The sequence below is a fragment of the Balaenoptera ricei genome, chromosome 3 (genome assembly GCF_028023285.1).
Source record: "Balaenoptera ricei isolate mBalRic1 chromosome 3, mBalRic1.hap2, whole genome shotgun sequence".
Taxonomy (NCBI): Eukaryota; Metazoa; Chordata; class Mammalia; order Artiodactyla; family Balaenopteridae; genus Balaenoptera; species Balaenoptera ricei.
Genome location: NC_082641.1, coordinates 27250524 through 27267216, shown reverse-complemented (window position 1 = coordinate 27267216; position 16693 = coordinate 27250524). Strand labels below are relative to the sequence as shown.

The following is a 16693-nucleotide window of genomic DNA, read 5'->3' as shown; positions in this document are numbered from 1 at the left end:
TTCTCAGCTGACCAAAAGGAGGGTTTCTCAAGTTGTAGTTACTTTTTTTGGGAGGTATGTCAGGTAAGTCAGAGTGCTTAAAGTTCTTTTTATGGAATATAGTTTGTCTTGCCTTAACGTCAATGTTTTTGATGTCACTTTGGTGCCACTTAGCACGTGGAGGTGTTTTCAGATGCTTCATCCATCAACAGTCTCTTTATCTTACATCATATATGTTAATGGCACATTGGGATTTGGGTTAATAATATATCTTAGACCACTGGATTTCCTTTGTTATGTATGCATGGTACACAGGGAGTATGGCTTGCAAAGAGTTGAATCTCACCGTTTAAGGTGGCTCTATGTGTCTTAAACTTTACCTGTTATGTAACATTTTATGCATGTAGCTTATCCAGTACTCAATGTGTATGATAAATGAAAGTGGTTTTCAACTTGAGCTGTGTGCGCTGTTCTCACTTGGTTGAGTGAAAGGAGGGCAGAAGTCTATAAGCTTTTCTCAAAAGTATTAAATATAATTAAGATTTTGTGAAACAGTGTCCATTTGAGTTAGGAATTTGTGTAAACCAAGAAGCTAATACGAAGAAAGTGGTTTTTAAATTTTTTTAAACAACATCCTGTGAAGTTTAGGATGGCTGTAAATGCCAAAATATCACCTATAGCACTTTGGTTGCATGTTCCTGATGTATAATAGGATATAATATAATGTATAATAGGAATGACCTGTAATTTCAGCGTAAAAGAAAGGAATCCAGAGTGGGAGAAGGAGAAAAAAGCACATTTCTTTTAAATTAAGAAAATATCTACTTCACACCTAGTTAAAAGTACTGCTAGTGCTTGCTGATTTTTAATAAAAAATTGTATCCAACCTAACACCATTTTAACCATTTTTACGTGTTCAGTTCTGTGGGTCAGTTTGTTGATCTAAAATTTTTTAGTTGCTTCAAAATAATGAGTGGTATCAAATACCAGTTATTGCAACAATACTGATGTAGGTACTATGAAACTTAAAAAGAAGTGCTTCCATACTAAAAGAATCTTAAAATTCATTTGCAGAACAGTTGTATATTTCTGTTTATTTATTTATTTATTTAGGCTGCACTGGATCTTTAGTTGCAGCATGCAGGATCTTTAGTTGCAGCATGCGGGATCTTAGTTGCGGCACGCATGCAGGATCTAGTTCCCCGACCAGGGATCAAACCCGGGTCCCCTGCAATTGGGAGCACGGAGTCTTACCCACTGGACCACTAGGGAAGTCCCCAGTTGTGTATTTCTAATAACGGATTGATAACAGATTAGAGTTTAATAGTATGGTTCTGTGAAAGTGCAGTAGCCCAGAGAAAAGAAATCCTTGGGAGCTTTAGTAGTTGGAGGAAGTGGAACTTGGATTGGGCCTTTGAAAGGTAAAAATGAGACAGAAAGAAGGAAGTGTTCCTGTTCAGAGGGCTTAGAGGGGGTGGTAAAATTGGTGGACCTATCCTTACACAGTTAAGTCTGTACTTGTTACTAGGTTTTCAAAACTATGTATTGTACTGTGTTGTTGAGGGATACGTGCATAGATGGTGAGACTATATGTAAAGAAAAAAGAATGATTAACCTAAGTTTGTTTGGTGGTTACCTCTGAGGCAGAGAAGACACAAGGGAAGCATCTAAGGTCTTGATGAAGCTTTCTTCTTTACCTGGGGTGGGAGGATGGATACCCAGGGGTTCATCTTACTGTTATTTACAGTGTGCATATATACATGTTAAAATTAGTGATATTTAAATATTACTTATATATCTTGTTAATTAAAAAAATTAATAAATATGTGTATTTGAGGCAAAGAGTAAAAAGTTTAAAGACTACTTTGTTTTCAAGAACAGTATTTTTTGCTTTCTGAAGTCTTAAGACATGTAATTGATCAGTTTGGTCACAAGGTGTCGCTAGATTGCCAAATTTATGAATAAAGCTGCTTTTTTTTGGTAACATGATGTCAAGGAAGATGGAAATTTTTTGTAGTGAAATTATTTAGGTGCCTGCCAGTATGTCATTTTCACTGAAATAATTGTTGGGCAGTGGGATATAAATAACCTTTGAAGAAATTTTCCTCTCCGTATATACTTCTCAGTTTCCTTTATAAAAGAGTGAACTATAAATAAATTCTATACATTTAAAATTTGCTTGTATAACTTATAAAGTCTTTTTTGCATAGTGAGTAATTTAGGATGAATGACAATATGGATCACAGTAACATATTTTAATCTAGAATTTTGAACATTATTCCTCCATTGGGGGTTTGTTACAGTATATTTAAAAGATGAATTCAACATTCTGCTTAAATTGAAGCAGCTAAATCTTTTAGTAGATAGTATAGGTTAAACCTTTATTGTATCTTCTCTTCACTTAACCAACTCCCCTCCTCCCACCCCAGTTTATACTGTTGTCTTAAGTATGCTAATCTCAGGGGTAACTTTATTCTTTGGATTTAGATTAATTTGGTTCTTTTAAAATAAAAGACGGAAGTGTAAATCAACCAAAATAAAAAAATTAAAAAAACAAAAGCCCAAATAGACAAAAATAAAATAAAAGGCAGAAATGTCAGGATGCCAAGACACTTTGACCACTCAGTTATTTATTTATTTATGTATGTATGTATGTATGTATGTATGTATGTATGTTTATATTTGGCTGCATTGGGTCTTTGTTGCTGCGCACGGGTTTTCTCTAGTTGAGGTGAGCAGGGGCTACTCTTCATTGTGGTGCACAGGCTTCTCATTGCGGTGGCTTCTCTTGATGCGCAGCACGGGCTCTAGGCACGTGAGCTTTAGTAGTTGTGGCGCACGGGCTTAGTTGCTCTGCGGCATGTGGGATCTTCCTGGACCAGGGCTCGAACCCGTGTCCCCTGCATTGGCAGGTGGATTCTTAACCACTGTACCACCAGGGAAGTCCCACCACTCAGTTATTTTATCGTGCCTTTTTTGGAGTGTTCAAAATAGTATCAAACAACATTTACATATTACCCATACTGGTTCAGCTTTCTGCTTACGGGATTTTTTCATTTTTAAAAAATATCTGAGGAAAGCTGAATAACATTTTTGTTGGAGTGGGCACACAAGATTTGCCCTTTTCCAGGGAACTGCATCAAAAGATGATGATGTCTGAGTCCTTTTTTGTTACTTCCTCCGAGGCAGAAATGATTGCCCACAAGAAGGTCCAGTCATAAATGGAACACATTATTTGAAGGTTGGTCTGTGTTCAGGCTCTTCTCTTTCTTAGTAGCAACATTAAACTAAGGTAGCATATTTTGGATTTGAGGAATTTGTCACAGGAACTTTGTAATAAGCATTTCTTGTTCTATTGGGTGCAGTATGTAAGATTTAATTGTGGATAAGGTGTGGATAAGCCTTATTAGCATGACTTCAATACAATAGACAGTGAATTATAAACTGCTAATACCATTTATTTCCAATGAGAGGAAAAAAATCATTGTATAGCAACATCAGAGGGATTTCTGTTTTTTTTAGGTCTATAAAGAGAAATTGACCTATAAGTTTCTTAGAATAATCTTAAACACCCCCCGTCCCGCCCCAACAATTACTTGAGAATAGATAGCCAAGATGTTTTCTGAGACATAGAATAACTTCCTAATTGACTAGTGAGTTGCCAGGGAATAGTACTTCTTTGATAACTCACAAATTATTATTATGAGTATAGTTAATTAATTAACCTTGGATTTGAACTCTAGTTTTTTATGGGCTTTTACGTGAATTTGGCTATTGATTATTTTGTGTTTATTAGTTTGAATTTCCAAAAGTAATTTAAGAATGTTGGAAAACACAACCTAGCTAATTCTAGCCTGGTGCCTTAGGCTGCCTACCACGTGCCAATGATATTAGAAAGCACAAAACAAAACCCAAACTGTCTGGTGAAAGTTACGGCAGGCATTTATTGGGGAGAGAGTGGGTTGGTACAACAATTGAAAAATGAAAGTTATAACTAACCTTTGAAAGATGTGTGCCCTTAACATCAAACTCAAGTAATTTCTTATTCCTCTGGGCTCTTGGTTCATATTGTTTTTATGGCCCTATTTATATCTTATTCTAGCCAGTTAAGTACAGTTAGTTGTTATATTATGAATGTTCCCTTCATTTGATTTAAAATATCTAGAGTTAGAAATATGTGTTACTAGGACTTCCCTGGTGGCGCAGTGGTTAGGAATCTGCCTGCCAATGCAGGGGACACGGGTTCAAGCCCTGGTCCGGGAAGATCCCACATGCCACGGAGCAGCTAAGCCCGTGCACCACAACTACTGAGCCTGTGCTCTAGAGCCCGCGAGCCACAACTACTGAGCCTGCGTGCCACAACTACCGAAGCCTGCACGCCTAGAGCCCACGCTCCGCAACATGGGAAGCCACCGCAATGAGAAGCCTGTGCACCGCAATGAAGAGTAGACCCCGCTCGTCACAACTAGAGAAAGCCTGTGTGCAGCACCGAAGACCCAACGCAGCCAAAAATAAATAAATAAAATAAATAAATTTAAAAAAAAAGAGAAATATGTGTTACTAATGTCTGCATTCTCAGTACCTAGTATGATTTTTTTAGACCATTATAAATAGGATAAACTCTTTCTGCCAAAGTGCTGATTCTGCACATGGATAAATAATAATAGCTAACGTTTATTGCAAGCTTACCATGTACCAGGCTCTATTGTAAGAACTTGATATGTCTTTAACTTAACTTAATCCTCATAATAACCCTTGTGAGCTGGAAAGAGTTGTTTTCATTGCTTTACAGATGAAAAGACAGAGGAATAGAGAGGTAAGAAGCCTTGCCCAGGGTTGCACTGCTAGGAAATGACCAAATTGGAATTCAAATCCAAACAGTCTGGCTCCAGAGCTTGCTCTCATAACCTGTTATGCTATAGTGCTTCATCAAGTAACTGTTAATGATTTCTCTTTTTTCGTTGTTTTTTGTTTTTGTTAATGATTTCTTAACATTAAATGTAGGTGTGGGCTAATTTAACACCAGAAATTGAAAGTAAGTAGAATTTCATTTATTATTGAGTTATATTTTTCTTTTATACTATTAAGTTTTAAAATCTAATAGGGCCCCAAATATATTTCAGCTCTTTTACTTTTTGAAGTTATCAAGGAAATTGAATGCAATGATTGTTTTTCTTTTTGTGGAAGCTGATTTGCCAGGGTTTTTTATTTGAAAAGGTTATCTTTCTTTTCTTGTTTTCTTTATTTTTATTTTTTGCTTTTAATCTTCTTTTTTTTTTTTTTTTTTGGTTGTGCCTCATGGCATGTGGGATCTTAGTTCCCTGACCAGGGATTGAAGCCATGCCCCCTGCAGTGGAAGCATGGAGTCTTAACCACTGGACTGTCAGGGAAGTCGCGGTTATGTTTTCTTTAAATGTAGAAGATGACTTTAATAATGATTCATGGTACCATTTCTTCATTATTTAATTGACAGTTTTTTTTCAAGTCCCTAGTTCTTTTTTTGTTTGTTTTTTTTTTTTAATTTTATTTATTTATTTATGGCTGTGTTGGGTCTTCGTTTCTGTGCGAGGGCTTTCTCTAGTTGCGGCAAGTGGGGGCCACTCTTCATCGCGGTGCGCGGGCCTCTCACTATCGCGGCCTCTCTTGTTGCGGAGCACAGGCTCCAGACGCGCAGGCTCAGTAGTTGTGGCTCACGGGCCTAGTTGCTCCGCGGCATGTGGGATCTTCCCAGACCAGGGCTTGAACCCGTGTCCACTGCATTGGCAGGCAGATTCTCAACCACTGCGCCACCAGGGAAGCCCCTCAAGTCCCTAGTTTTATAGCGTGAATAACAAAATGTAAAATGGCAGTTCCAGATCATTTAGCCTTTAAAAAAAGAAAAGCTCTCGTTTTCTCTTCATTGTGCTTGTGTTTTCCTTTAAATTATTTAGATATTTATAATAGCCATTTTAAACTCCTTGTCTGCTAATGCCATTGTCTCTTGTCATTTCTGGGTCATGTCAGATTTGGTTGACTTTCTTTTTTGGTTGTGTGGCATGCGGGATCCTAGTTCCCTACCCAGGGATCGAACCTGCGCCCCCTGCAATGGAAGTGCAGGGTCTTAACCACTGGGAAGACACCAGGGAAGTCCCTGTTTGACTGTTTCTATTGATTTTTTTTTCCCCTTAGTTTTGGGTCACATTCTTCTACTTCTTCACAAGTCTAGTAATTTTTATTGGATGCTGGACATTGTGAATGCTATGTTGTTGTGTGCTGAATTTTGTTTGTCTTTAAAGACTGTTGAAATTTGTTTTGCTAGGCAGTTAAGTTACTTGTGGATCAGTTTGTTTGTAAGCTTTGTTAGGCCAGGTCTGGAGTAGCCTTTACTCAAGGGCTAGTTTAGCCCTATTACTAAGATGTGATCCTTCTGGAATCCTTTCTGAATGTCCTGGGTGTTCAGTGAGACCTTTCCACTCAGGCTAATTGGCATGCATATTTTTCCTAGCCCTCTGTGAACTCTTGGAATTGTTCACGTTACAACTTTCTTGAATTTTTTTTTTTTTTTTTTACCTTGTTTTGTGGAGTTTCTCACCATAACACATGTGGCTTTGTTTTTAGCCAGACTCAAGCGAACACCATGCAGATTTCTAGAGCTCTTATTCTGCATAGTCCCCTCTTCTCCAGTACTCTGCCTTGCATATTCCAGCTGCCTTAGCCTCCCCCAGCTCTGATCTCTGCCTTTTTACACAGTGTGAGTTCTGTGCTCTACTTGAGGTCTTCTGTTCTGCTCTGCTGCCTGGCATGTGCCTTTGGGTAGCAAGCTTGGGCAGTAGTAGGGCTCAGTGAGGTTTGTCTCAAAAGGTCACAGCTCTGGGCTGCCTTTTGACTAGCATCTGAACAGTTGTTTCATATATTTTATGCAGATTTCTAATTGCAACAGTGGAAATGTTTTATTTCTGTGATGTCCGCTCAGTAACCTCTAGCCCCACTTGGCTGTTGAGCACTTGAAACGTGGCTAGGGCAACTGAGGAACTGAGTTATTTTCCCTCCTTATTTATTTATTTGGCTGTGCTGCAGGGCTTGTAGGTTCTTAGCTCCCTGACCAGGGATCGAACCTGGGCCCCCTGCAGTGGAAGCATGGAGTCCTAACCACTGGACCGCCAGGGAATTCCCTGAGTTTTTTTATTAATTTAAATTTAATAGCCCTATATAGTTAATGGCTGCTGTAGTAGACAGTACAATTTGGTTTTTCTCAATATTATAAAATTTCAGCTTTTGCATATAATAAAAGTGCCAGTGGTTGATCTCTGACATGTCCCAATTTAGAAAGGTACTATAGTATTTTTTTCAAATTACCCAAATAGTTACATGTTCATTGGAGATTATTTGGAAAATACAAAAATTACAAAAAAGAAAATTTGTCACATATAATCCCCCAAATAATCAAGATTAATATTTTGATATATTTCCTTCTAGTCTTCTATAAAGAAAAAACTGTTTTAGTGAAAAATATTTGGTTTTATTTTTTTTTTTAAAGATTTTTTTGATGTGGACCATTTTTAAAGTCTTTATTGAATTTGTTACAGTATTGCTTCTGAGGGTTTTTTTGTGTGTTTTGTTGTTGTTGTTGTTGTTGTTGTTGTTGTTTGGCTCCAAGGCATGTGGGATCTTGGCTCCCCGACCAGGGATCCAACCCGCACCTCCTGCATTGGAAGGTGAAGTCTCAAACCACTGGACCGCCAGGGAAGTCCCTTGGTTTTATTTTAAGTATTTATGTCTCAAAGGGAAATACGCATAGATGACAAGATTAAAATGATGAAAATGTTTTGTCCTTCTATAGTTAGGTTTATATTATTTGTCAGCAAAGAATAGCATTGCCTAAACAGGCCTTCCCAGCTTTATAGGTCAGGTATATGTAGCAGTTCAGGAATAACTTATTAATCAGGGAACTTTTTAATTCTTTTCTCTTTTTGTTGCAGATGGGTGTTTAACAGAAATGAAATCTCATATTTTGCTATTGGCTGCTTTTTGACAGTAGCTAGAGAGAAGCCAAACATAATTTAATATTGATATTTGGCTTATTTCCGCATTAGGGGAGCTGGTTTGGAGACTGCTTTCAGCTTGAGTAACTGTTGTGCCTGAAAATCATGTGCCAGGTGCCTAGAAGCCGAAGGCCTGGCCATCAAGGGGTTCATGGTTTAGTTGGCAAGAAAACATAGGTGGATTTTCTTCTGCTTCTCTGGAGGAAAAAAAGTCAAATGTTACTGTTCATTTTAACAGTACAAAATTTAATAAGATTAGCAGATAATACCTATCATTTCTCACTTCGGGAATCTTTCTTTTAGGCGAGACGTGGAATCCGTTAAAATTGCATTATCAGTTAAGAAACGTGCGGGAACGATTAGCTAAAAACCTGGTAGAAAAGGGCGTATTGACAACCGAGAAACAGAACTTCCTTCTTTTTGACATGACGACACATCCCCTCACCAACAACAACATTAAGCAGCGCCTCATCAAGAAGGTGCAGGAGGCCGTTCTCGACAAATGGGTGAACGACCCTCACCGCATGGACAAGCGCCTGCTGGCCCTCATCTACCTGGCCCACGCCTCGGATGTCCTGGAGAACGCGTTCGCGCCCCTCCTGGACGAGCAGTACGACTTAGCCACCAAGCGGGTGCGGCAGCTCCTGGACTTAGACCCTGAGGTGGAGTGTCTGAAGGCCAGCACCAGCGAGGTGCTGTGGGCAGTGGTGGCCGCCTTCACCAAGTGACCCTGCACAGAACCGAGCGTCCCCCTTTCTCTCGCGGGAGCCAGTCGTTTTTCTTCCAGGGACTTCTGGTTTTCTGCAGTTTGTACTTCCCACACTATAATTGGCTTTTGTTTTATGAAATGGTGGGTGGCTTTTTCTTTTGTGTATGTATGCAGGATTCTGCTGGTACGAGAGGCCTTCCTCTTTCTGTTGTGAAAAAAGTTTCACTGCCATACTGGCATTCCATTCCTCGTGGCCATCCTCACTGTTGCCTGTTTGGGTTCTGGTGGGCTTTGACTGTCAGAGTGCCTCCAGGCTCCTCACACGCACATCTTTTGGATTACCTCAGGTTGAGTTTCTCCCACATGTGCATGTACATCTCGCATTCTGCCTGCAATTCAGACAGAAGTCACAGAAAGGCCTTTAACTCACCAAAGGTAAATATCTGTATCTATTAGGACATTTTATACATAGACCTCAGTTGAGATGTATACTTAGCAAAATTATTTTTAAATTGAAATACACAGTAAATAATATAAAGTGCCCCTTGGATCTTGCTTCCCATGTAAATCTATTGTATTATTACACTTGTTATAATTTTAACTATTAAATCATAAAGGTCCAATTGTTTCACACAGCCAGTTTGGGATGAGCTGCATTCCAGTTATGCTGTATATAGTTTGAATTATATAGAAGTTGTTCCTTCTTCTGGCCACCACTGCCCATCTGAGTATTTTGCAGGGTTTAATTAGTTGTACACCTGGTGCCCCTTACTTGCTACAGTCATTGTAATTTGATGGCAAAATAGACCTCTCATCATTGAAGGAGAGAGAAAACATGTGTGTCTAATTGGTCCCAAGATTTTTTGAGCTGTGCCATTCATGGTACTCTTTGCCTATGCATCTCCTTTCTGGAATTTTTTTCAGTCTTATTATTTTTATCATTTCTGTAGAGAAGAGGCTTGTGACCAGTACTAATCTTGAGTACAGTTTTATCTTTTTCTGTCCACAAGTAAATTAATGTCTGCTCTTAAATAAATATCTACTCACACTTTCTTGGGGGAAAAAAATCAGATGTCAGTACTAGCAGATGTTGCATGTAAATCGTTAGCAAGTAACGACTACAACTCAGATGATTAAGAGTTTTGTAACAGAAAGCTCTGCTATGTTTTAATTTTTATATACAATTATGATAATTAGCACATTGTAAGAATATAAACCTTTGCTTTTTAGAGTTTATTTTTACTATTTCTTTATCACTGTTTATCATATCTCCATTGGTTTCATAATGTAAATACTATATATTGAACAAATTAAATGTCAAATTTTTTATTACCATAGTTCATGTTACTAGTGGGGCTTTCAGGTGTTTAGAGACTTTTTTGGTTAACATTCAATGCAAAAGTACTAGATGGTGTATAACTCTAGAGTTGAATTTTAAGGGATTCCCTGATATGTATACTCTCTTTTTATCTGAAGTAATAAATAAACTATGATCTTGAAAGTGCCTGAATCAGAGCAAGCATGTCATTTGTATTTTTGTATTCCAATTATTGTGGTTTTAGTTTTCTTTCTGATGAAGTTTTACTTAGCCTTAGTTTAGTATGGCAATATTTCTATGCAGGGGTTGGCAAACTTTTTCTTATTGGGCCAGATAGTAAATATTTTAAGAAAATATTTTAGGCTTTGTGAGCCATATACGGTGTTGCAGCTACTCAACTCTGCTGAATGAAAGTTGCCATAGACAATACAAATAAATGGGTGAGGCTGTATTCCAGTAAAACTTCATTTACAAAAGATAGGCAGCTGGCCATGGGCATTGGTTTGCCAATTTCCTGTTTTAACTCATGAAAAAAGACAGATTTTTCTCTCCATTAAAATAACCTCCTTTACCTCCAAGAATGATAACTACTGGTGGTAATTAAGTATAGAAAGTATTAATTTATAGTTTCTTCCCACAAAATGGATACTTGAAACTTATACCATGTCCTGGAATTTCTTTTTAGGTGAAGATTTACTGTTTTCCTCCAGCAGAGATTTTAGAAATGAGGTAATGGTTGTTTCTAAGGAAATCTTGGCTTTCTAAGCCGCATCTGTATTCTCAGGCAAGGGGGAAAGGGCCTCACCCAAACTTCTGTCAGCGTTTGTTTCAGAGCAGGTAGGGCCTGTCAGCCCTACCTGTGTGTGACCTCAACTTCAGTACATGTTTGTGTCTCCGGAGGAGAGGACAAGTGGTACCATCCGGAGGCGAGGGTGTTACCTAGAACTCCTTCTTCCTGTAGAAGGCCGCTGTTTACAGTTCTCTGTAAGCAGGAATGGTGTGACTCCAGGGACATTATTCTGTGTGGAAGGAGCAGTATGTCCACAGGCTTATGCCACTTTTGTTAAAAGCCTTCAGATCCGAGAATCAGGCAGTGAGTTTTAATATAATAAAACTTATTGTGCAATAATAAATCGATCTCTTCATATGTTGAACTGCTGAGTGTTCCTTAGAATAACCTGGTCTGGAACAATGCTGTAACAGAAGGGAGAAAGGAAACTTGCTGAATGCATGCTCTGTGCCTAGTAAAGTATTTTATATCTTGTTTTGACCTCCCCAAACCGCAATTAACTGTCTTCATTTAATGAAGAACAGGCTTGGAGAGGAGGGGTTGCCCAGTCTCACATTATCTGGTAAGTGTTTGAGCTTTTAATCCTGAAGTGATTGAAAACAGTAATGGCATTCAACCATAATTTTTCCTTTCTTATTTGGGGACTAGGAGGGGGCTTCTTTTCCTTAACAGAGATAAAAACCACAATAGCGGGCATGCAAAAAATCCTCATGGTGGTGCAAAATACAATGATAAAAAGATATCCCTGCTTTATTCTGATATCTTGGTATAACTTACATAAATTATCTTTTGGGGGTGAAAAAGTTGACTAGTTCTGTATATTCTCAGGAGAAAGAAGCATCATCAGATGTCAGTTGGCCAAGAAATCCCTGGCCTGCTGAAGTAAGATTGCCTTGTGGCCTCTGATGCATTACGTTACTCAGTTCCTCCCCTCGTTTGCAAACAGATGGGTACAATACTTTTTTAAAGTATGACAAACCCTTGAATTTGGCCACCACCTGAAGGAAAGTGAGAGGGGCTGGTGTGTGGTTCGGTGGCAATATAGGACCAATGAGTGATGACATCCAGCCTGATGATGACAGGAGTCCATGCATGGCTGGCTACTCTTGCCCCAGGAACATGGAAACCACTAGTCACAAGTCTTTGTGAGGTATTTATGAAGTTTAATTCCAACTCAATGGCCTCTCCATCTTAAATGGAGATACTTATATTGTCAGATAACATTGTTCCATTTCACTTTCATCCAGATCAAGATGACTGACAACCTGAGGTAATTTCCAATTCATTGCAGCCCACTGGGTCCCAGAATGATAGCCCTGACTCTTGTAAGTTCTGCATGAATGTCGTATGTTCTTCAACATGTCGTATGTTCTTTAGCACCAAGTAAGGAAGTGATATTAAGGTTTGTCACCTTGCAGGCTACTTACTCTTCAAAGAGGCATGGATGGTAAAGTTAGATTGATATCCACACTTCCTCAGCCCAATATTAGAATTATGTAGGCAATTACTCCTGATAGAGCAGTGGTATAACTGTGATTCCCACTAGCATCATTATATACTGGTGTGCAATTTACTTTTTGCACTTACATTGTAGAGAACTTTCAGAATAAGCACACATCATTCTCTTTAATCATTTTTGGCTTCATTGTATAATTTCTCCCATTAATGGGCATTTGGGTTCTTCTCATGTTGTTCATTATTACAAACAGTATTGTAATGTATATTTTTGTACATATCTTTATATTTGATTTCTATAGGAGGAATTAATAGAAGTAAGTTTGCTCAAAGACTATGCCTTGAAAATGTAAAAGATAAAGCCAAATTTTCTAAGATTCATGTTAAGTTCCACTTCAAATTAACATGAATGCTGGTTTCCCCACACCTTAGCTAATACCGTAGAGGGTGTCATCAATCCTGGTCTTTGCCAAGGTAGTAGTGAGGAGAAAGGTCAAATTATTTTAATTATCGAAGAGTTGATTATCATTTACTATCTTTATTGGTAATTTGTATTTTTTTTCTGTGAGTTACCTGATCATGTTCTTTATTCATTTTTCTAATTTAGGGTATTGATCTTTTTATGTATTGATTCACCAGGACTTTCCATATATTGTGGATATTAACCCTGTGTCTGTGATGCAATTGTTTTTCTCAGTCTTTGGAGTTGGTATATATGGTAAGTATTTTTTTTCCTTTTTTCCTTTTTTTTTTTTCTTAACAATTCAGAAAAGTGTAAGGTGCAGTAGTGCTTAAGCATGGAATCTGTGGAGACCTTAATTATCATACTAAAGAGATCAGCATGGTATTCAGGTTTGGGGATATATATATTTCATAAAAATTTGGGGAGGTATGATTAAATATAACAAATATAAAAATCATGAAAAATATGTATAATTATATGTGTATATAAAGGTTTCGTGTAATTTTTATGATTAAAATGCAAATGGAAAATCTCATAAACAAATGTGTAGGCTAGTGGATTATTTGAAGGCAAACATGCTTGCAGCCATCACCCAGGCCAGGAGATAGAACCTTGCCAGCTGTCCAGAAGCCGTTCAAGGCTTCCTCCCAATTACAACCTCCCTTACAACCTCCCTAAGTCTCTATCCCAACCCAGTATTCATCTTTAATAATTTTGTTCTGTTTCATTTTTCGTTTTATATGTCTTTTTTAGTTTCTCTCAGTCTATAAGTTCTTTCCCTCATCTCTCTTATTTTTTTCCTTGTGGAATATTTGTTGATAAAATTGGATCCCTTTTCCTGTTGTTTGGATTTTGCTGATTGTATCCACATAGTGTAGTTTAATGTGTTATTGACCTCTACTTCCTGAGAATTGGGCGTTAGATCTGAGGCTCCGTCAGATTCAGGTTGGTATGTGTAGGCACCTGTTGCATCGGTGGTGGTGTGTTCTTTCATCAGGAAGCACATGGTGTCTCTCTTTTTGTGATGGTTTGTGATAGCAGCCTTGCTGTTCAGTTCTCAGATCCTGTGATTTATTGAGGTTGCATGTGGTGATATTTTAACTGTTATCATTTCTTCTTTGTTTATTAGCTAAAATATTTCTATAAAGAGAAACTTCACCTTACCTATAATACCTTTTAGTACAGTTCGTAGAGGAAAGGTAGGAGAATTTCTACATTTTATTTACCAATTTTCAAAATAGACTTGGTTCCAAAGCATTCTCCAAAGGTGACTGATTAATTTAAGTATCTTGAACTTGTGGAAATTAACATTCTTTTATCATCATCATTTTCCTTGATGAGAAGTAGGATTCTTGATGTGGAAAAGTAGAGCTATAGCTTTAAGACAGAAGACAGAAAACCCTTGTAGTTCTAAATTCTAATCAGAAGTATTGCTGTAAACTTACAGGGTACTTTATTTCTTCCTTTTTTATTGTGGTAAAATATACGTAACATAAAATTTACCATTTCAACCATACTTAAGTGTACAGTTCAGTGCGTCTGCTTTTTGTAGTTGCGCTGCATCTGCTTTGTAAGGACATCATCATTATATACTATAATCTCTCCCTTTTAACTCTTGCTTTAGTCTTAACTCTTCAAGTAAATACATGCTTAATGCTCTCCACCAGTCTTTGTGTCATCTATCCAGTCATTCTGCTTGTCTTGCTCGTTTGTTAGTAGATTCTTCTGGAAGGGCTTGTGAGACTAGTATACCCTGAGTTTTCATATGCTGACAACAGTTTATCTGCAGCCTTTCGTTTGAAAGTCTGTTTGGATAAAATGGTTGGGCCACATTTTTTTTTTAGTATCTTAAGTATGTTCTTTTTGGCTTAAAACATCACTGTCAATGTCTGATGATAACATGATTTTCTTTCCCTCATGAATGCCTTATTCTTTTTTGCTGGGAGCCCACGGGATTTTTTTCCCCCGATTTTTTGCCAGTGATGTTACTGCAGTATGTTTTGGTGTTGGTTGTTCTGGATCAGTATTCCCAAGTACCTGGTGTGTTCTTTCAATAGGTAGCATCAAATCTTTTTTTATTCTCAATTTCAGGAAAATTAAAGTTTTAGTAATTGTTCTGTTCCCTTGTTTAGGCTTTCTTCTTTGGGCATTGCTATTATGTATGTTGTTTTGGGTCACTTTTGCTTGGCTTATTTTATTATTGATCTTTAAATGTTTTACTCTTTTTATCTTCTCTTCCTCTTAAGACATCCTGTTTATTTACTGTGAATGATCTTTCTAGTTTAGTCTTTTCTGAAATTAATTTTTTCCTGAGTTTTTTTTTTTTTTTTTTTTTTTTAATTATTATTTATTTATTTATTCATTCTTGGCTGTGTTGGGTCTTCGTTTCTGTGCGAGGGCTTTCTCCAGTTGTGGCAAGAGGGGCCACTCTTCATCGCGGTGCGCGGGCCTCTCACTGTCGTGGCCTCTCTTGTTGCGGAGCACAGGCTCCAGACGCGCAGGCTCAGTAGCTGTGGCTCACGGGCCTAGTTGCTCCGTGGCATGTGGGATCTTCCCAGACCAGGGCTCGAACCCTTGTCCCCTGCATCGGCAGGCAGGTTCTCAACCACTGCGCCACCAGGGAAGCCCTTTCCTGAGTTTTAATAACCAATTTCTGAATTTTTCTAATTTCTATTGATATCATCCATATTTTGTGTCATTTTCCTGATGTATTTTAACTCATTTTGGGGTATTATATTTTTCGTTGGTTCCCTAGGTATGTCTTTCTGGTGTGCTTTTGTTGTCTCTAGGGATTATATTTTCTCCTCATGCTCTTTTTTTCTTATGATAACTTTGTATGGGATTTGACCTAGATTGTCTTCTGTTGCCCATGTTTACATGAAATTACTTTTCCTATTTTCGAAGAGAGATGCAGGTCAGGGTAGCTTTTCTAACTGTGTTTATTCTCTAGACCCCTTTCTTCTGTTTTTGAGTGTGAAGAAATATGGCAGCTTGCTTTCTGAGATCTGGTTCTGCCACTCTCAGCCACCTTTATCTGGACCTTCTTTTTTTTTGATCTCTGTTGTTCTTATCTTGCTCAATTTCGATTCTGGTCCCAGTAGTTTCTCCTCAGTGTGGGGCATTGGCTGATCATCTCTGAAAGTGAGAAAACGATTCAGGTTTCAGGGGCCGTTATCCAGTTGGTCCTCTGAGCTTCCCTGTTGATTATGAGGCCAAGGGTGAGGGTGTCGGGGTGGGTGTGTGTCTTAGGGGTATCAGATGCCCTGTTGCTTCCCTCTACCCTCCTGGCACAGATTCCGATACCAAACTGGTCTTGTTGCTGTTAGTAGTTTACTCCTGCTCATTTGTACCTTCTGGGGTTTGTGAGGGTACTTTCACACCTAGTTTTGTTGTAGATGTTTACCATGGACTTTCGATACTAGTTGGTCTGGGTTGTATGTGTGTGGTGTTAGTGGTGGGGAAGGGGAAATGGGTGCTATATGAGGAAATTAAAACACTATGTTGGGGAGCTCCCTGGTGGCCTAGTGGTTAGGATTCTGTGCTTTCACTGCCGTGGCCCGGGCTCAGTCCCTGGTCTGGGAACTGAGATTCCTGCAAGCTGTGCGGCACGACCAAAAAAACAAACAGACTGTGTCACTGTTGTGTTATCTTGCCTGAATCTGCCGGGAGAGCCCCCAGTGGTTTTTAGTTTGTATGTAGTCTCATTAAATTATGAGTTTTTTGCTTTATAGCTTCTGCATTTAGCCTCATATTCACTTTATGATTAAAACAGTATATTTAGCTCTTTTGATGGGTTTTTATTTTCCTTTCTTGCTTTTAAATTTATGTATGGTGACTCTGGAATTTTATTTTGTTGTGAAGGATTTTGTTGCAAGGAATCCAGCTTTTTTTACCCCCCCTAAAATATTTAGCCAGTTTTTCCAAAATCAGCTATTGTATAATCTAGGTTTTCTGTAAC

At 38.3% G+C, this 16693-nt stretch overlaps 1 protein-coding gene across 1 annotated transcript in view; it reads left to right on the top strand.

Moving 5' to 3' along the window:
* The window catches only part of GOLPH3 (golgi phosphoprotein 3), a 53121-nt gene extending 42897 nt beyond the window's left edge, over positions 1–10224 (top strand). Inside the window, exon 4 of the mRNA XM_059916174.1 lies at positions 8304–10224. Within this exon, the coding sequence (XP_059772157.1) occupies positions 8304–8728 (425 nt within the window). The 3' untranslated portion in view covers positions 8729–10224. The remainder of the gene's footprint in view (positions 1–8303) is intronic.
* The last annotated feature ends 6469 nt before the right edge of the window (positions 10225–16693 follow it).